The 22063-nt window shown below is 40.4% G+C and overlaps 2 protein-coding genes across 6 annotated transcripts in view; both read left to right on the top strand.

Moving 5' to 3' along the window:
• mgrn1a (mahogunin, ring finger 1a) overlaps positions 1-3632 on the top strand; it is a 12980-nt gene extending 9348 nt beyond the window's left edge. For 2 of the 4 annotated variants that reach the window (XM_056255412.1, XM_056255410.1), the window contains exons 16-17: positions 2180-2222; positions 3454-3593. In XM_056255412.1, the coding sequence (XP_056111387.1) occupies positions 2180-2217 (38 nt within the window). In that variant the 3' untranslated portion in view covers positions 2218-2222; positions 3454-3593. Of the gene's footprint in view, positions 1-2179; positions 2223-3453 lie in introns of all 4 variants that reach the window. The other 2 variants (XM_056255409.1, XM_056255408.1) reach the window with 1 other exon arrangement.
• A 1368-nt stretch (positions 3633-5000) lies between these two features.
• foxj1b (forkhead box J1b) lies at positions 5001-9181 on the top strand. Of its 2 annotated transcripts, XM_056255407.1 has the most exons (3): positions 5001-5378; positions 5516-6108; positions 8192-9181. In XM_056255407.1, the coding sequence occupies exons 2-3, from the start codon at positions 5557-5559 to the stop codon at positions 9002-9004; spliced, it is 1365 nt and encodes a 454-aa protein (XP_056111382.1). In that variant the 5' UTR covers positions 5001-5378; positions 5516-5556; the 3' UTR covers positions 9005-9181. The 2 variants fall into 2 exon arrangements, with proteins under 2 accessions (XP_056111382.1, XP_056111381.1); XM_056255406.1 differs by lacking the exon at positions 5001-5378 and having other exon boundaries at positions 5407-6108.
• Positions 9182-22063: the final 12882 nt, after the last annotated feature.

Here is a 22063-nt window from a genome sequence, read left to right as displayed (position 1 = left end):
TATCAGTTCTATTAGGTAATTTTAATTTAAAATTGTTTAAAAATATGTTTTATACACAAATGTAACTGGAGGGGTAATTAACCACATCATATTATTAAAAAAATAGCAGTGTTTGAATTTTCAATAAGAATGAATAATTGTTTATTATTTTTGTATTTGAATTTAATTGTAGTCATTTAAACCACATAAAGTTAATAAATGCTTTGAAATTTCCCTTCTTAAGGCATCACTTTTCATACCCCTATCAATTTTACATGTAATAAAGAAGAATATCTCTGGTGCCGTGGAAGTCCATTTTCACCACATAAGGAAAAAAAAATGCTCAGTAAATCATAATTATAACATAAACAATCATAATAATGAAATAAAATATCTAAATCATGAAATACTAAGTCTTCATTATGAGATAATGGAAATTATTACAGAAGTTAAAATTGAGATGAAAAGTAAATTGACAGTTAGTTATGACAAAAAAATTGGCTTGATTGATTTTTGTCAGTATTGACTATTTATATCATCATTTAAAGGGGTCATATAATGCCATTTTTGTACAAGCTAATATCATTCTTTAGGGTCTAAATTAAAAGTTTGTAATATACTTTAATTAAAAATTCTCATTAGTATTGTAAGAAAACACTTATTTTACCTGGTCAAAAACAGCTCTGTTTTCAGCACGCCGTTTCAGTGCATATGACTTTAAATGATCATGAGCTTTGCTGACTCCGCCCCTCTGTTCTGTGCGTACACGTTTGTAACACAATACCATAACGTGTTGTTCATTATAAACGTGGGATTATGAATTATATGGAGAACGTCATACATAGAAAACATGCAGTAATGTACCCTGAGTGTAAACCTTAGACTCATTCATCGTGAAGCGATTTGCAAAGATATAAATATTAATATAGAGTTTAATAAAACGTTACACTCACTTCAGTTGTTCTAGAGGTTCAGCAGGAACACGGATATCTGGTAGTACCGATTCTTTATTCAGGAGCAGCTGCTTAGCAAATCCAGCTTTATACTGACCCTCGTTTATAAAGCAGTCTGCTGAGAAATGATTCGCGCAAACATGAAAGCATTGATTGACGTTGCTCGTGGGGAATATTCCCTTCGAAAACAAACTCAGCCACTGCGTCTTCAGCGGTTAGGATTTAGGAACATTAAAATGACTGTGTTCGTTATTACACGCAAGAACAGAACACCACAATCGCTTAGACGCCATTCTGCTCATAGACAGTGCTCCAGCATATCAACAATGACCGCGCCGGTCCGCGCAGACTATGATTGACAGCTCCTTCACGAGCGAGGGCGGGTCTGTGTTGAAACGCGCCTATCAATCAACAATCGCGGGAGGGGCGTCCGACCGTGTGACGTCACACGGTCGAACGGTTCGATTTGAGGCAGGGGAAAACCTATCCGGTTGTTAAGTCGTGACGTAACCACTCTCCGATAATACTGTTTCCGGGTCCAAAGGCCGGGTCCTCTCTACCTACCTACCGCTTTCGCCCGAGTTTTAACGTGTTCCCGTGTTGTTTAAATAGATCGGAGTTAAAAAACAAGTGACATTCAACTGTCATTCTACCGCTTTCCCTGTGACGAGAAAGATAAGAGAAAATGGCTGCAGTTGATAAGGTAAGTTACAAATCTTAAACGAATGAAGAAACTTTGGCGCCAGTGGGTGCTATCCCTTAATCCCTAGTAACACCCACTGGCACTGAAGCGAAAAAAGCCCTTAAGAAAAGGGTTTATTTAGTCTAGGATCTGGAGTGGACGAGCGGAGCGCTTGGGCCCGGAAGAGGCTAAACGTCACGCGTGACGTCAGACTTAACAACCGAATAAGGAGATTAAAACAAAACCACTGGATGGATTTTTATCATTATATGATGGTTGTGTACAGGCACTGCCAACACACATTTCAGTACAATCAACTTGAAAAAGTGCATGTACCATTATATGACCCCTTTAAAATGTCTATCTCATAAATCTCACAATTACTTAGTATCTCATAATTTTGACTTTTCATGTCATAATTATGATTTACCAAAGATTTTTTTACCCCTTTATGTGGGATAAATGGGCTTCCGTACTGATGCTATGTCTGCATGTCTAATGCTGTGCTGTCCCTTAACTCTCTCTCTTTCTTACTCTAACTCGGCTTTGCTCTTTACACACGTAGCGTCTGAGTCATGGTCCACTGCTGTAGAGGAATGTTGACTCTGGTAGGTCATCAATGTCATGAATAATTCACTCTTGTTTTCCTTTTCTTTTTTACCAGTCACTTTGTAAGAGTTAATTCATAATAGTTATTCATAAGTCACAATAAAAAAAGTTTGTACACACCTTTCATACGTTACTTTTTCACATTTTAGAATAGTAGACTCAATAAAACTATGAAATAGCACATGGCTCTATGTAGACATGGTTTTGTAAGGGTGTGTTTACACTTGCCGCAATTGTTCTGTTAGTGCGGTTCATTTGACCCCTGAAAAGATGGGTCTCGGTCCATTTTCAAACAAACTCTGGAGCGGTTCGACTGACATATGAACTGAACATGGACCAAAGACAGGATGTGATGTCACAAGATGCAACCCTAATAAAGACAGAATGCTCAAGCACACTTGTTTTTTCTCATCATAGTCACAATGTTGCCCATCACAGTTCAGTACTGGCATCAGAACTGCGCCTCCTCGCTCCAGATCTTCTTGCAGGAAATCCTACCGCTGGTTTGACCTCTTTATGTTTTCTAAGCTCTTCGTGAGTTCTCAGCTGGTAAAAATACCATCATATGTACGCATATCATTGACACATTTAGCCCAGCATACAGCATTGTCTTGGATGTACGTTAAGTTCTGTTGCAAAATATACGTCATAAAAGCCATTTTATTTTTGTTTGTTTATTTGTTTTGTATCTTAAGGTTCGGTTAGGTTTCCTTTTTGTTCCGGATTAAGAGAACCGAACTACAAGTGTGAACACACCCTAAGTGTCCATCTATTAAACACACTTCTACACTATCTGGCCCAACTCATCCCTTTTAAATCAGTTGTAATTAAAAGTTGTAAAGAACTCATTTGTCAGCCCAATTGCATTTACATTTACATTTATTCATTTAGCTGACGCTTTTATCCAAAGCGACTTACAATTGCTATATATGTCAGAGGTCGCACGCCTCTGGAGCAACTAGGGGTTAAGTGTCTTGCTCAGGGACACATTGGTGTCTCACAGTGGATTCGAACCCGGGTCTCTCACACCAAAGGCATGTGTCTTATCCACTGCGCCATCACCACCCCACTGTTTAATTGAAATTAGTTGAATTGGCCTATAAAACTAATTTCAACCATAAAATCTTTTAAAATCAAAAGGTTTTTATGAGAAAAATAAATGTAATCAATTGTTTCCAAAAGATTGTCTGCTCATTCTCACTTGTCCCGCCTGTCTTCATCCTTCCTCAGGGTCATCAGAGTCCATAGAAAGTCTGAAGAGTCAGAGCACCAGCAGCTCCAGTCAGCCTCTGCTCTGCCTCCCCAGCACCCTCCGCATGGAAGATGAGCGTCTCGCTTCATAAACGTTTCATCTACCCGCTGTCTCAACCTCCACTACGCTATTCAATCTGTTCCCAATCCAAGACACTTATTCTTTTCTCAATCAAAGTCTTATGTTAAAGAGTCCAAGACATTTCTCTGTGAAGTAGAAACATTACACAGGAGTTTAATGCACTAGCTTCTAGAAAACTTTATAAAGAAAAGACGTTTATAGGACCGTCATAGCATTTGCTTTGAGAGTACAAAACTTTTGAATGGTTCAATTTCCTTTAATGGATGCCCAGCTTTCTTGAAGTATGCAGCTTCATGGTGTTTTATGACTCTGTACTTGATACGTTTTTATTGTTTTCTGTAATCAGCAAATGAACACTAAGTGCATCAGATTGCAGTCTGATACTGACGCATAGTATGATCAGTTACCCAGTTGAAGTAATCATCTATGTCTGTATCTTATATATTTGTTTTGTGCCTTACAGTACTGTGTTGGCTGTCCCTTCGTCCTCCCGTTGAAACATACAAAGTGGGAAGCTGTAGCACTTTTTGAAGCTTTAATGAGTAGTTTATAGAGGGATCTGCCATCATTTACAGTGACATATCTGATGCTTTTAGTGATTTCACTGCTGCTTATCTATGTCAGGCACCTTTAAAAGTTATGTATATTTGTATGTAGTCAAATGTTTTATCATAAAGTGTTGTGCACTAATACGAGTCACTGTGGTTATTTTAAGGTATAAATTATATGATTTTTTTTTTCATGATCCTGCTGTTCTGGCACAAACCCTAATTTCAATAGCTACATCCAATGAATATTAAAAATGAAGCAAAGCTTAATTACTAATTAGATAGATGGATAGATGAATAGCTTATTGTATTGTAGAGACCATGTTTAGCCAGATGATGGCAGTGTATTCACTATTTTAGTAATACGCTCGCTCGTTTAGTCAGACGAAACGGCATTTAGTGTAGTTTCTCCAGTCACCTAAAGTATTATACCTAAATACAGCGGCCAACTTTGTGTAGGCGTGCTGAGAAAACGGTTTTATGACAATGTGGCATGTAAGCTGGACTGTGAACTTGAAGAGAGGGCAGGTCTCAGGCGGGATGAGTGGCGCGCTCCTTTCGTTGCGCGTCACTGTTTTCATCTGTGCGCCTTTCTACTACTCTTGGCGCGCGCGTATATAATATATAACCAACGACTTTTTAACGACTTACCCCTGGCATGGAGAATGTTAAGAGGAAAATTGAGTTCGCGATAAAACAAACAGATAAAAAAAAAAAAAGAATAAAGGTGAGAATAGTAGATAGAATGCAAAAACAGTTATAAATGTCCCAGTTCAGACTGAGGCTACATTTTAATCGAGAAACATTTATCAATTCACAAGGTTTAAAATCACAATGATTTAATAAATGACTATAATTTCAATAAATGAGCACCTGTCACATTTCGCGCGGATCTGTGGTTGAATACACTCCTCGCGCAGGAACAATGACATATTCAACTCTGGAGGTCTCAGCCAATCAGAGGGCGTCAACATTTAAAGGGCTATTAAGAAACAGGCAAAACGGCGGAGTGCAAAGCCCGCATCTCATTTCTATCGTATTCATTCGCTTACGAGACACTAAATTTGATCCTACATGGCTTTTTCTAAGACAGGATTGAAATGCTGCTTTTCGCAGTAGATATCAGGACATGTACGATTTTGTGGATGCGCTCGTTTATCTGCTGCACTTGTTGCTCTAAGTCTAAGGCAAACAGGCGGAATCTAACGGACTGAGAGATAGGCTATTCATTCACCGCTACAGACCGACGAGGTCTACGTGTTTTCATTTCGCAGGTAGGCATTTTATTTGAGGGATTTAATTTGCCTAACCCTGTGGTGGATTATACCGTTATAAAAAATACACTTTTTGCAGTTACATTTTTATCAGCCGTTATTTTCGAATTTTCAAGCAACGTGTCTGTGCTTCACAGAAACTGTTTCTTCGAAAACACCAAATAAAGTCGCGTCCACTATGCCAGTGTTAATGAGTCCTGAGATGGCGAATAAATTCAAAGAGAGATGGATGATGCTTCATCCGGAGGATCAGGACAATGTCAGCGGCTCTGTTCACTTTGACGACAGTCTCACCAGTCTGCACTGGCTGCAGAACTTCTCCATCCTCAGTGCCAATCTCGAGAGGACTCCCAGCTCCGGCTGCCACCCGCAACACCTCTTCTACCACAAAAACCAGCTGGGGGGCACCGACTCGCCCTCCAGCCCGCCTGCCGGAGATACCGCCGCCACAGGGATGCCACAAACACCTGGGAATCCAACAACGTCCTGCAGCAGTTCGGCGAATTCATACACGCACCAGCAAGCGGGACACTACATAACGGCGCAAACAAATCCTTCCGAGGAGATCGACTATAAAACAAACCGCCACGTGAAGCCACCTTATTCATATGCCACTCTGATTTGCATGGCAATGCAAGCTAGTAACAAAACCAAAATCACCCTGTCAGCCATATACAGCTGGATCACTGAGAATTTCTGCTACTACAGATACGCGGAGCCAAGTTGGCAGGTAATTTCATAGATCTTTTATTTATCTTTGTGAATCACTTGATGTTTTTTTTTTCTGTATTGAAATTCAGTATCTTTAGATTTTCACAGGAGAGATAGAAAATTGTCTTTTGTGTGTGCAACAGGTGCATGAGACGATTCCTCTTACATTCAGGTTCCTTAAAGGGACAGTTCGCCCCAAAATGAGAATTCTGTCATCATTTACTCACCTTCAAGTTGTTCCAAACCTGTATGATGCCTTCATACAGGTTTGGAACAACTTGAGGCTGAGTAAAGGATGACTGAATTTTCATTTTTGGGTGAACGGTCCCTTTAACGGTTTCATAACGATTATTTAGCCTATAGTGCCATTCTTTGTATTAACATCTGAAATGATCTTATTCAGACTATTGTTAAATAAGATTTTCAGATTTTAACAGAAAACAAACCAGAAACTAATTTAATAGCTACTACTCTTTAAAGAAATGTTTACTTTTTAGGAATCGAACATAACGGTTCAGTAAGGGAGTCGAATTAATCCACCAAAACCGCTCTGAACCAATTCATTCAATTTCAAGATTTTTGATTCACTAAAAAGAGCCGACTCATAACAGTCATTAGCAGGGGAATCAGACTGGATCTCTGTACGTTTGTGATTCACTAAAAAGGAACCAGCTCATAAGATTAATTCATTTGAAAATCGGACTACATTTCTAACTCTGTATGTTTTTGATTCACTAAAAAGAAACGACTCATAAGAGTAATTTGTTAGGAAATCAGAATACACTTAGCTCTGTATTTGTCTGATTCTCAGTAAAAAGGACAAGCTCACAAAAGTCATTCTTTTGGTAATCGTCCCACACATGCTGTATGTATCTGATACACCCAAAAGGACCAATTCATAAGAGTCATTTGTTCGAGAATCAAATTAACAGTATTTAGCTGGTGTCTGTCAACCATAGTCTGTCGATACAGCACTATTACAACATTAAACCAAATAGCAAATAGCCAGACCTGTGCACTCATCTGAGATGTGTTAAGGTAGGGTGACTAATGATGGAAGCTGAGACCACTGTACCCAAAAGCATAGGTTTCCTGAGGCCTCCTTCCATAATGAGGGATCCTTAAGGGAGCCACTGATCATGTGAATCTAGTGCTGCATTACTAGAGAGCCTTATTCACAGCATTTCTTCTCCTGTACACACAATATTCCCCTCCCCCCTGTGTCTCTGTCACACACACAGTGAGCCAATGAAACAGGACACCTCTACCTGTTGCACAATGGGATTTTATAGGAGCCTTTTATATACGCGTTGTCGTCTTCTGCCTCTAGAAGTTATTGCATTTATGTTCTACATTCTAAACCATGATGTTGCTCTACATTCAAACAAGCTTAATTTAATTAGCATAAAACAAATGTTTTATAGTGCACACATTAAATAATTACCAAATGATTCTAGTGAGTGTGTGCAAATTAAAAGCGCAAAGTATACGTATACGTAGTTATACATAGCAAGTCACTGATGTCACGATTTGTTTTAAATCACGACACTGATCTCACAATACAATATTCTCACAATACTTTAAACCATAAAGTTAAAACGGTAGTTTTTTAAAATTATTACTTCTAAGACATATGATAAACAGTTAACAAAAAAGCAGGAGTATTACATCAAGAATGGACTTGAATAAGTTGGTGCTTGGTTGGTCCATCTCCATATTTGATGTTCCATTACCATATCTGATGCTAAATTACGCCTTTTTGAGTGAACTATACACAATACATATTGTTGCTATATCCACGATAGACATCGGTTACGAAAATTAACCCTGGTTTTACTACAAATAATAATAAATAAAAAACATGGTTATTATAGTTAAATAATACCATAGTTTAACCATGGTATTTGTGGTAAAACGTGGTTCTACAAATTGTAATCAATTAGCCAAAAAAAACATGGTTACTACTTTTACTGTAATAAAACCCTGGTTCATTTTCATAAGGGATTGTTGCAATTTTTTATTGCGATATATTGTGACATGGTATATTGTTACCCCCTATAAATGAATATTAAAAACCTGATGATTTTTCTCCTTTTTTTCAGAATTCAATCCGCCATAACTTGTCCCTGAACAAGTGCTTCATGAAAGTGCCCAGGCAGAAAGATGAGCCAGGAAAAGGAGGCTTTTGGCAAATCGACCCACAGTACGCTGACATGTTTGTCAATGGCGTTTTCAAACGGCGGCGAATGCCTGCCACAAACTTCAATACCCAGAGACAGAGCAAAACGTTATCCTCTCCCAGCTCCTCGTACGGCTCTCAGTGCAACCAGACTGGCCAACAAATGGGAATGGGCCACTTCCAAGGACCTGTCCCGGGAAACAAACGCAAGCAAGTCTTCTCCAAACGAGGCAGCAAGCTGGCCAGGGTCTCCAAAAGCCCTCTGTTAACCACCGACATCAAAACTTCAGACATACTGAGAGGAGATTTTGACCTGGCGTCTGTTTTCGACGATGTGCTTAGTGGGAATGACAGCACGTTTGAAGATTTGGATATCAACACAGCGCTGAGCTCTCTGGGGTGCGAGATGGAGCTATCTTCACAGAACCAGCACGGGTCCGTTTACAGGAATGAGGACGAGCAGGCTTGTGCTTACCTAGAGGCGAACGGCATGATGGGATGCAACATGGAGGACTTTCACCAACAGCACCAGCAGCAGCAGCAGCAGCAAGTACAGGTCCATCCGCTATATTACGAGGGAATGTTCTCAGATCAGGTTCACCAGCATCAGCAGCACCCCTGGGAGATTAAAGAGGAAGTCCAAGCCATCCCAATTTCCCTGGATCATGGCTATGGGCTTTGTGAGGGATTCCTCTCTGAGATGCAACTCTGGGAAAGAGCAGAGTCATATCTGTGAACATGTCTTTGCTGGTCTGAAGACCTACTGACTTTTGTTTTGCTACATTAGCATAATGAATTACTGAGGATGTGGAAGGTTATATGTAATTATTTCTTTGTACTTCTTTTGCATTTTTAAGAACCTATTCTGATTCATTTATAATTACCCTTGATCTTTAAATTCTTGATTTTTTTTTTTTTTGGCTGATTAAATATTGCTGTGGGACAAATAGTTATTTAGGATAGTGGCATTTTGTTCCTGTATTGATTAATCAATCTAATATATTCATTTTAGTTTACTTGATATTTTAGGCAATGTTATGCTTTATATAAGTCTAACAAAAAAATACAAATAAATATAAATCACATATTTGTGGGAAAAGGGATGCAACCAGCCAAAGTGCTTCGCAAAATCATTTCCAGAGAGGAAAAAAAGGCACAAGCACTTTGAAACATTAGCTCAGTTTGTTGCCCAGTGACTTAGCCTCATAATTTATTTTCTCTTTTACGATATTCTACGAAAGTACAACTTGTCCCACAAGAGCTCTTCAATGTTTCAGAATGTAATGTAATTAGTCTGAGATTTACAATGAATTGTGGGGGGCAATCTCACGAGGCAAGGACTGTTCTAGAAGTGTTCTTGTATCGATTCTTTGAGAAATGGACTAAAACATGCAACATGAAACAAAATATATTCTGTTCTTGAATAAAAAGATCAATCTGTACAACTTTTTTCAGTCTATTGCTATTGATTTTTGTATATTACATGTGATGAGTTATATACAATTAATAATACATGTACATTGTTTCTTTAGCATTCATGTTTGCATTTTTCAAATTAGAATAACTATTTCATTAAAAATTCCATATACAAATAAGTTGGTGATCAACAACAGTGTATGTGTATAAAGCCATTTATGAAAACAATAAGCATTCTCTATGTTCAAACTTATTTTCAGTCATTGATTCTTATATTGAAAATTCTACCTTAGTATTGATCTATAAATTGATACATTTCTCAGAATTATTTGATAAATATAACTGTTTTTAGTTTACAGACTACACAGTGTTTGTGTTCTCTATGATTTAGCCGATCCATTTCAAGGTAAAGATTTCCTAATGATTTCCCATTGACTTCGCTAGCTGGATATTATAGTCAGACTGTATTTTGATTCTGGTTTTTATTCATATTTTCCTAAAAATGTCTAGTTTAAAAATGCTTTCACACCACATACACTCAAACAGGCATCAATCTTATCCATGACCCTTTTCACGTGGCTATTTGTGATTTATTGTCAGAGTGGTTTGATTATTGACACGGAAAATACAGTAATAAAATGCCCAGACTGGCCTGCATTTCTCAAATTGAAGTCAGTTTCACTTAAACAAATAACTGTAATACTGTTAAGCTTCACAACAGATGTTTGCCTACTGATCTTTACTCTTCACTCTCCTAATTTACCTTTACTACATCAGCATGAGGTGTGAAAGAACGTCAAGCATTGAACAACATCTGAATTGACAATCAATGGTATATTACCATATGTACGTATGTCTATATCTATACATATATTGACAAATTTTGACAATGTTTTAGTATAGTTTATAGTAGAGATTATAGTTTGCATTTGCATTGTCCCTTGTTAAAGGAGTTTCTATCACGCTCAGATGGAGCAGTCAGAGAAGGACAGAAACTTATTCTGACAGGGTTCTCTCAAAGTTATGAACAAACATTCTTCTATGAACATTAATAGTTAAGTTATCTGGTCTTTGATTATATTCTCAAAACGTTAGCACAAAAACATTATTTATTCATTGTTTACGGGAGGGTTTTTTTCTGAAACATTTTAGCTGGACATTCATCTGACATTTTTTAAATGATACTATGTTTCAGATTGTTCAAAGAACATTCAGAAGTAACGTTCATATAACGTTTGCAAAATTATCAAATGGAATGTTTCATTAACATTCGCATAACCAAGAAAAAAACGCTTTTAAAACATCCAAACTGTTTTCAAAAAAAAAATTCAGAAACTTTTTTAGAACATATTTTGTTAGCTGAGATTTAGTCAGTTGTGTTTTACTTTCTTTCGAGTTAATTTCCTTGCTGTGCCTCCCACCTTGAAAAATCCAGCTGACTTGAATATCTGTGAAAATCCACTGCATTTGAGGAAAAATAATAATACTTTCACACTTAAAATCTCTTTTTAATGAAAAAGAAAAAAGAAAAGGGAGGATTAGTCAATTTCATCGGCTCTGCCTCCTTCTGTTGGAGGTCATATTCAGAGACCCTTCTGAATCAGTGGAGTAAATCACATTCCTTGAACATCAGGGTGAAGCAGGGATGGTAATCCCAAAGAGCTGTGCCCCACAATGCCAAGTACACATATTCATACAGACTCACATACATCAAGCGACCAGAAAGTCACGAGTTCTGTTCTCCTGTGTCCCTGTGGACAAGACAGAGGTGAGTTAGTGCCGTGGTTGCGATGTAGGCAGGGTGAGAGGGGAGGTGTGGGGGCGAGGAGCTGTGTGCTTCTCAGGGAATGGGTTTTTGTGGAGGAGGGATGGGAGAACTCCTTGACGCTGGAGATAACACTATCTCCCCAGAGGCAGAGACTCCTGCCTGTATTTACACGGGTGCTGTCGCCGCTCTGGCCCCTCATGCGGACCTGTCAGCGGGAACAAGGATGGCTGTCACGGCGGGGCATTGCCACACTGCTTTATGTCCCCCCGGGGCACTGCTGGCAGACCCTGATTACAGGTGTTATGTGGGCATGTCAGCCAGATCACACAGAGAGATGTGTCAGCCATTCTGCTGGAAAAGTCAGCAAAACACTAGCATCAGCACTCAAACAATGTGTGTATTTTTCACACTGAAACCTACTAGAAAATCATTTGGTTGGACTATGTCAAATTATTTGGGTAGATGACATAATGCACATTTTTGGTTTGTTTGTGTTTGTTTTATCTATTCATTTATTTTAAAAATCATTAAATTAAAATGACTAAAGTAGGCCTACAACTCTTCTGGTTTTCATTTTTCCAATAAAATTCAATTTAATTTTTTTGGTCCAAAAGACAGGGTGATACAACTGTCCTGAAAACATCATGAAGGATACAAAAGCCTCAGTTCCCCCAAAAATGAAAATTCCATATACCTATACATTTCTTTGTTCGGGTGAGCACAAAAGAAGATATTTTGAAGAAAGTTTGTAACCAGGCCGCTTTGGGCCATCATTGACTTCCATGGTAGGAATAAAAATGCTATGGAAGTCAATAGTGCCCCATAGAAAAGCTCAGTTTCACACTCTTCTAAATATCTTCCTTTGTGTTCAACAGAACAAAGAAATGAATACAGGTTTGGAACAACATGAGGGCGAGTAAATTATGACAGAATTTTTTGGGTGACCTATCCCTTTAAAGGGACTTTGTAGAATTCAGAAACCCTAGTTATTAGCGACACCGGTGGCCGTTTGGTGAACTGCGGACAGCAACTTATTGCTCGTGCACACATAATGTCTCAGGTTACGACTGTAACCTCTGTTCCCTGAGAACAGGGAACGAGACAATACGTCATCGACGCTATGGGGAAACGCCTCAGGCGTGACAAGTGTCTGAAACCACTATCAAATCACGTCAATCACATTGACCGGCGACAGCCCGTGAATCATTAGCGTGAATGATTAACGTGCGACCTGGAAGTATATAAGGGCGCCTTGCAAACATGACAAATCACCTTATCGTCTGAAGGGACTGTACGGTAGGCAAGCCCCGAGGCATGGCAGGGAGACGTATTGTCTTGTTCCCTGTTCTCAGGGAACAGAGGTTACAGTCATAACCTGAGACGTTCCCTTTCGAAGGAAACTCAACAATACGTCATCGACTCTATGGGGAACGATATACCCACGCCGCCATGCTAAGGGGAGTGCATGCCCTCAGGCAGTGACAACTGTCCGAAACAGCAAATTCAAATTAAATGCTAGATCCACTCACCCTCAGGTCACACTGGGCTGTCAGTGACATCACTCCCTACGGTCATAGCCTAAGCTATAAGCCTCACAGGAAAACCTTCATAAACATAGTTAAATACATAGGCCTGTTTATGTAAAGCGCTTTGGTGGCCATTGGGTCTGTGAAAGCGCTATATAAAAATGCAGTCCAGTCCATTTAAATGAAAGGCCTACCTGGGCCTGCTCAAAGGCCTAGGACTACAACTTCAATTAGAAGGGGTCCCTTCTAGGGAATGTGGCTAGGGAACCCGAAGGAACCCCAGCCAATCACTATTCAGGGGAACGTACTCACCCCGAAATGCCGCCAGGATGGCCTGACCTGGCGTCAGAGCATAGACACTTAGTCTGGCCACTTCCTGTCTGTCCGAAGACAGAGCCTCTGGACACTTGCCTTAGGTAAGGCATCCAACCCGAGGGACTGCGAAGCTGGCAGTGAACCGCTCGGCCCGGATCTCAGAGACGGGATATCCCGGAGAGTATGACTCAGCATAGTGCTTTACAACCCTTGCTAGCGAGGGGAGTTTCTCTCGATCCACGGATCAACCCAGTGTCTGCGGCCTGCGACCGTCTGACCAGACTCAGGGGTCCGCGTGCTCATAGTGACCCTTAATGAGGGGAGCACATGGTCCGCCTGGTAGGAAAAACCAGGCTGTAGGCAGGAAAGAGGTTCCGGGAGGGAACCAGTAGCAGAGAAAAACACTTTAGTCGAGCCAGGGCGCAAGCTCGCCTTCAGCAGCTGCCTGATAAGGCCATCTGAAATGATAGCAAGAGGCCACTAGCTTCCTGAACCACTAGGGAACCACTCACAAGGAGGGCTGGTGAGGCCTACTACCTGATAGCAACAGTATGTGGTCACCTACAGGGAGGCCTGGAGAGGCCTACTACCTGATAACAATAGTACGTGGGGAACTCACCCTCAGGGAGGCCTGGTGAGGCCTGCTACCTGATAATCACAGCATGTGGGAACTCATCTTCAGGGAGGCCTGGTGAGGCCTACTACCTGACAGCCATAATATCTGGGAGCTTTTTTCTGCTACCCGATAGTAAGTCAGGCTAGCTGTCCAGTTGTCTGTCCTTGGGCTTGTCTCCAGGGAGGCCTGGTGAGGCCTACTACCTGATAGCCAATGTACTGTAGGTGGGGATTCGCCTTCAGGGAGGCCGGGTGAGGCCTACTACCTGATAACCATCTTAAGTGGGAATTCACCTTCAGGGAGGCCTGAGGGGCCTACCACCTGATAGCAACTGGTAGCTGAGTCCGGGTGACAGTTCCAAGGCGGCCTGCTAAGGCCAGCCAGCTGGGGACTCGCCTATCAGGGAGGCCTGGTTGGGCCTACTAGCTGATAGCAAGTCAATTCTGCTACAAAGGAACCCTGTTGGGAACCATACTACACCAACGTAACTATTGGGCCCACCCACAGGCGGCCTAGTACGGCTAGCTACCTGTAGCGACTATAAAGTATGTCCCACAATGTTGGGACTCACCTCCGAGGAGGCCTGTTTAAGGCCTACTACCCACCGGTGAGCCAACTGCCCGAACCACCAAGGCCAACCATTTCTCTCGAGAAGTGGCCTACAGCGCCCTATTGGGGGCTGCCCATACAAGGAGGCCTGCTGAGGCCTACAACCTGATGGCGCAGCCTTCGTTGGCAGATAAGCTGTTTACACAGCGCCTACAGCATCCTGGTGCCTAATCACATTGCCCACGGCAGTGTACTCAGCAAGAGAGCTTAGCACCCTTAAAAACAAGATGAGTACAACATACGCCACTCTGCCTCAACGGAGGCCCCAGTTAGTCAGGGGCCTACCATCTATGCATGGGCGTCAGCTCAGGGCAATGCTCTGGCTACAGGGGAGCGTACTTCGACCAAAGAAGAAGTGAAGGCTTACTTCATACTCGACCCGAGCCATAGTGGTGCGAGGTAGGATAAACAGAACTGGGAGTGAAGTACTCAGACCTACCCTGAATCACAGGGGAATACTCACACCTCACCCTGAGGTTACCAGGGGGCGGGCCTGCCAGCGGCTCTAGGGGTGACAGAAATGTATCTGTGCCCAACCTAGGGGAGTGGGGCTTGAATGAAAGCCAACCACCTACAACCCGGCGCTCGAGCAGTAGCTCAGCGAAGTAAGTGAAGCCCATACTGGCGGCCTAAATCCGTAGGCCAGTTTTGCACGGCAGGGTCGGGCAGGAGACCCAGTCTTCTTCGTGAAGCGAAAGACGGCCTAACCCTGCTCAAAAGGACTTATATACCACGGAGGCCTAACTGAGGCCTACCATGTCCTTATAAACCATCCTCTGCACCACGCTGCATTACTCTAGTCACCCCAGAATGCAGAGAAGGGGGCGGGCCTTGGCCTAACGACTCCCATGGGAGGAGGCTGATTATACAGGGATGCCAGAAACCTACATTCACAAAGTGAAGGGTCAGAGGAAGAAATGCTAATTTTAGCAACCGTCCGTCCTTCGGATGAGACGTTAAACCGAGGTCCTGACTCTCTGTGGTCATTAAAAATCCCAGGATGTCTTTCGAAAGAGTAGGGGTGTAACCCCGGCATCCTGGCCAAATTTGCCCAGTGGCCTCCTAATCATCCCCATATATATACACTGATTGGCTTCATCACTCTGTCTCCTCTCCACCAGTAAGCTGGTGTGTGGTGAGCGTTCTGGCGCACTATGGCTGCCGTCGCATCATCCAAGTGGATGCTGCACATTGGTGGTGGTTGAGGAGATTCCCCCTTCCATGTGAAGCGCTTTGAGTGCCTAGAAAAGCGCTATATAAATGTAATGAATTATTATTATTATTATTAATTTAGCAGAACGCCTCTAATATCCCTGGCACAGCCTAGGCCAGCTACAGAGGCGGCCCTGGTGAGGGCCAGCCTGTAAGCATAGATCTATCTGAGGGCTCGGAGGAGCCACAGCCTACTGAAGAATATAGTCTGCATTATTCCATACAAAGGGCTGCAGAAACGATCAACCTAATGAAAACTCAACAGAGCTCAAGGGGCGAAATACTCAGAAAAGTCAAAACGGTCCCATGGGCCGGACATAAGATCTATCTGAAGCTCTAGCGTCAGTCAACACTCTAAGTAAAACATTCTATCAGAGAGAGACCAACTACTCTACCCTGAGGTGGCTAATAGCCCGAAGGCTAACATAGTTATCGTTCTGACCACCTAACGGGGAACTTCAGGGCCCTGATAATCCAAAAAAGTTCTCTTACCTTATTACCTTGACATGGCCCCATAACTCTATACAGGGAACGAGGTCTGTAAAGAGAAACATATTATTTTTTAATCACAAAAAATACTCTTTGAAAAACCAGCAGCTCACCTGCGGCGTGCGAAGTGAAGACTCACCAGACAGTTCTTCACGAACATGGGGTCTACCACCTTTACATACCTGAAAGAGGCACTCTCACATCAGAACATTGTTCTAACCATGAGCCCAGCCTCAGGCCTGATGTAAGAAGCGCCTGGGGAGTCGGGGAAGAGAGGAAAGGGCTAAGATATAATCACGCCCTCAGGGAAGATGATCCATGACTGACGCAACGTGCGTTTGTGCCGGATCACCTCCCTCAGATCCCTCTTCTTGCGGGAGTTGCGGCTCCTCTGCGACCTACTACTCCACGGAGGAGGCGCACGAGAGGTGACACTGGCTCTCTGGCCTCATCTACGGTCCTCGGACCATGATAGGCCAGGCCCTCCCATCTGTCTGGGCGTGGACACGGATCTCAGCGGTATGTATGTCCTGGATACAGCTGAGCGCGCCTTCGCCTCTCTAAACTTTCCAACCACCGCCAACACGGAGGTGCCGAAAAGCTCAGAGGGCAAAACCAGCGAATCGAGGAGAAAGCCTTTCTCTTTCTTCCCGATGTCGGCCAGGTTCAACCACAAATGTCTCTCCGTGGCCAGTTCTTTTTTTTTTCTTTTTTTTTGACCGGCAGATTGCGGCAGCAGTCTGTTTGGTGGCCCGGAGAGCTATATTTCAGACACCTGTCACGCCTGAAGCCTAATTTATACTTCTGCGTCGAACTCACGCCGTAGCTACGTCGTAGGCTGTGTGTAGCGCGCGTACCCTTCGGCGTACCCTGACGTGCACCTCTCCAAAAATGTAACAACGCGTCAATTCTACGCGTAACGCTAGAACCGCTCCCCGGCTTTCACATGCTCCCTCTGCGGACAACGACGCAGAAGTATAAATGAAAACCAACGCGTAGTCTATAGCGTAGAGGCTCCGGCGTAGGTCCGACGCAGAAGTATAAATCAGCCTTGAGGCGTTTCCCCATAGCGTCGATGACGTATTGTTGAGTTCCCTTCGAAAGGGAACTAGACTGAACGCTTTTCAATAGCGCACGATATACAGTGAAATTCTTTTTCATTCTTTGCTTAGAAGTAAAAGTAAGGTGGAAATACATACTTTTAGCAGCGATAGGCCACTGTTAACGAACATTGAGACTCCGTCCACACTGCTGTGCGTGATGTTTAGATGAAACAAAAATAACAGCAGTGAGAAATTTGTTGAGAAAGCCATAGCGATGTGGACAGTGGATATGTTTGCACAAGCTCTGCAATTCACCGGCATCATGTCAACGACAGAGGTCATTAAAATTACTCTGGTATGATAGTTTGATTATAAAGTATATTAGAGACAATATATAGATCTGGCTATGTTTAAATCTTTGAATGACACATTGACATTACAGCACAGACTTGCTCTTTCAGCATGTCATTTTACTCACCCTCAATGTCCTTCCAAACCTGTAAGACCTTCATTCATCTCCAGAACACAAATGAAGATATTTTTGATGAAATCTGAGAGCTTTCTAAGTTTCGTTATAAGCATTTCACACATTGGCAATAAAAAGGCGATTATTGTATGCAATACAATTCTTACAAATAGCCCCTTTAAAAGAATGAAATTCTTGAAAAGCAACCTTTTGCAAGATTAAGTTTGTCATAATATTAGAAAAAAATATTTGAACAAAACTGCCTCACTGCTAATTAATATTTGAAAAACGTTTGGCTACCAAATCAAAGTTGTGTGGTTCAATGAATATACTCAAATAATCAAATATAAATAAAATCATAATGTAGTACTTCTTGATTTGATTCAATATAGTGGGAGAGAGTCATTTATTTTATTTTGTCTACCTTTCAGATGAGGCAAACATGACATCCTACCAAATTTCTTACATTGAAGGCTCTTTATAAAGTTGGACATATAAGTTTAACTTTATCTGCATACATGCAGCATACTCGCATAGGGCGATATTAATAGCTTATCACAACTGCTTGTATCGCCACAAAATGTGGACTATATAATCGCCCAGCTCTAATCTGCTAAATGCGACTAGAAAGCGTGAAGATTTTATAGACATTAACATCATGATTTTCTATTAAGCTGCTTTAAAACGATATATATTGTGATATTTTGTGATAAATCTGACTCGACTTGAAGGTATCATTTCATGGGCTTCTTTATAAATTCCTTTCATTCATTAAAAGCTTACAAGGACATTTGTTTTCTGTTAATATCGTTGGCTGTCACAGATGTAGCCAATGAACAATTGGAATACACAGAGCCCCATAGAGATTGTGAGTCGTTATGCCTTAATCTTATTTAAAGCTTTACTTAACCAAACAAACCTTTCATTCCAGGCTGGATTGGATTGGTCACCAACAGAACAAGGTTAAAGGGCAAAGGTAATAAAATTACTCTTATCTCACAGAACTACAGAGCAGTGGGATAATGTTTTCGGACGGATCTGTGTTAGTGAGAATGTGCAAATTCAATGTGCCTTTTTGTGTGCTTGAAAACACCACATCATAAAAACAAACATAACATTGCTATGAGTGTAAAACATTTTCATAGAGCATTTCATACTATTTTGAATCAGAATAAGAAACTATTGATTGTAGTTACAAGATTAGAATTAGAAGTGAAATTTGGTTCTTAACAAATACTTATTTTTAAGTATCGCTAAAAGCCTTAATAAATATATATTTTTGATGCTAATCATTTTGCTTATTGATGGGCTTATGCAGTTCATGTAAATCAGGGGTGCCAAACTCACCTCCAGGAGGGCCACAGCCCTGCAGAGTTTAGCTTCAACCCTGATTATGCATCTGATCCAGCTATTTAAAGTCCTTGAAAATGATTTAAAAACTACAGGTATGTGTGTTTCTGTGCAACTGTAGCAGTTTTGGGACTAAACTCTGCAGTTCTGTGGCTTCAGGAGCTGAGTTTGGCACCCCTAATTTACAGTACATGGATCACCCAAAATTGATCATTCTGTCATCATTAACTCACCATCATGTCATTCCAAACCATAATTCTTTTGTTTATCTTCGGAACACAAATAAATATATTTTTAATGAAATCTGAGAGCTTTCTGTCCATTCATTAACAGCTACGCAACTACCAGTTTAACACTTCAAAAAGTTCATCAAGAGATCGTCAAGCTAATCCATATGAATTGAGCGGTTTTGTCCACTTTTTCTGAAGAGACTCGATCGCTTTATATGATGAACAGATTTAATTTCGCCTTTTATTCACAAATAAACATTCACCAGTGAACATAAGCAGAAGCTCAATCGAACCTGCTTAATCAAACCTCAATGGTTCTTGCAGAAGCTCAAACGTCCTGCGTAACACGAGAATGAATCTCATTGGTTCTCGCACGTCAAGCGAACATGCTTGAGCTTCAGTGTTTACCATATCTGATGTGTGCGTTGATGAATGTTTGTGAATATGAATGTAAATAAAAACCTAAATTCAATCCGTTCATCATATAAAGCAATCGTGTCTCTTCAGAAAATTCGGACTATTCATATGGATTAGTTAGACGATCTCTTTATGAACTTTTTGATGTGTCAAATTGGTAGTTGCTTAGCTGTCAACGGAGGGACAGAAAGCACAGATTTCATCAAAAAGATTTTCTAGAAAACAGAACAAGTGAACGGACGTTCGCTTCCAGTTGAAACAGCTAGTTTGTGTCTCTGTACAGGCTCAAAAGGGATCCCATCATCAGAAACAAGTGGATGTTTTATTTTAATGGCGTCCTGGATCACTTCGGAATTTTAATATATTTGTTCGGAGGATTTTGTTTGTAAACGAGGCACAGTGTAATGGAAAGTTCGCAAAGAAACATTTGTTGAAAGATGAAGCAGCCGACTGTATTGTATCTGACAGCAGCTGCATCACAAAATGCAAGTAAATTATTTCATAATGCTTTGTCTGTAAATGATGGTTTTATAGGGATATAAACTTACTCATGTACAATAGCGAGTGTCCATTGATACTGTTTCCTATGAAATGACGTTAGCCAATCATGACAGTTTGCTGTTTAATGACAATCCTGAAAGGCCCCTTAAAAACAGATCATTTCAGACAGAGGCTAGAGGGTCAGAATTGTGTATATATATATATATATATATATATATATATATATATATATATATATATATATATAGTATATGTTTTGTGTGTGTGTGTGTGTGTGTGTGTGTGTGTGTGTGTGTGCAAAAAACTTTATTAACATTATAAGTGAACCTCAAGGAACATATTAAAATAATTTAAAAATCCATGTCACAACCCCTTTAAAGTAGTGATGAAACATAGCAAGATATCTTTTAGTATGGATTATCATTTTAAAAGAAAAATGTAAGGCAGGGACTTATGCATCGGTGGTTGTTTGGATTGTATGATGTGTAATGACGTTGCACTCAAAAGTGGAAACAGATGAATGTGAGCTTGCAGTTTAAGCGGATTATTAGATTGGAGAAGTACATCACTAGAGAGAAGTCTATAGCTTTCACTAGAAATTTTGCGACATTTTTATTAAATATTACGAGGTCAAAAAATATTTGCTCGGATGACTTGTTCACAATAAGATTCGTAATATGAATTTAGAAAATAGATAGTGTAAAATTTCATTTTATGCCGACTTTAAGAATCACTGATCTAGTCAATGTTAAAAACTCATTTACCATTATACATTCAGTTGTACTGTCACATTTCATTTTATACAGGCCAGTTTTGTTACATCTCTGCTACAATTGGCAGCTTTATTTTGTGCTCCTTGATGTGCTAATTTTAGTGATTGTGTGGAAACCCGCAAATAGGCACATGTCGCAATAAACTGTGCTACGCTGTACTGTTCACGTCTCTTTTGGATGAGGTCATTTCACTGATGTCTGAACGAATGGAGATGCTATTAGGGGACACTTCAGATGGATGAAGAGCCCATTCAGAGGCCGCCTTGTAGGCAGACATCGAATAGCCTCTTTTTTGTCTCCTAAATATGTCACTGTCACTGTAAGCCCTTACAGGTTGATTGAACTTAAAAAATTTATGGAAACTCATTGCCCTAAAAAAGTTAATTTTGTATCGTTGAAAAAACAACATATTTTAAGTTTAATGTACTTAAGATTTCAAATGCATTAAATTGAAAACTTTTAGTTCATAGAACTAACAGTTTTTAATGCAGTGCAATTGAAACTTTAGGTACATTAAACTTAAAATATGTTGTTTTTTCAACGATACAAAATTAACTTTTTTAGGGCAATGAGTTTCCATAAATTTTTTAAGTTCAATCAACCTATAAGGGCTTACAGTTTCCATAAATGTTTTAAGTTCAATCAACCTGTAAAGGCTTACAGTTATGCAGACAACATGTGAAACCTACAATCTGGATGAATGTTGTGAGTAGACAGAACCCAAAACTTTAATTTAAATATAGCTATTTACTGTTAATGATTTAATAAAGATACACCTGCATTTCAAATAAGGACAAACGATAACAATAATTTTTTTTAACTTACAATTTATTTGAATTCTTATCAAAATAAGTTTTCAAAGACTGACAAAAACAAATTAATACCTTAAGTACGAATTACCAAATTTTTAATCTTTAAAACAATTTTTTAAAACTTTTCCAAATAACAAGCACAGTGTTATACTGTATTATTAAGGAACATGAACATTTGTCCAACCCTAAGGCATAGTTCAATGAAAGGGAACGTTTTTTGAAAACGAAAGAGAACCAGAAGAAAAATGCATT

This window comes from Rhinichthys klamathensis, unplaced genomic scaffold (assembly GCF_029890125.1).
Source record: "Rhinichthys klamathensis goyatoka isolate OS25496 unplaced genomic scaffold, OSU_Roscu_1.1 h1tg000121l_1, whole genome shotgun sequence".
Taxonomy (NCBI): domain Eukaryota; kingdom Metazoa; phylum Chordata; class Actinopteri; order Cypriniformes; family Leuciscidae; genus Rhinichthys; species Rhinichthys klamathensis.
Note: the sequence above shows the minus strand (reverse complement) of the source record. Positions and strands in the feature narration are given on the sequence as shown.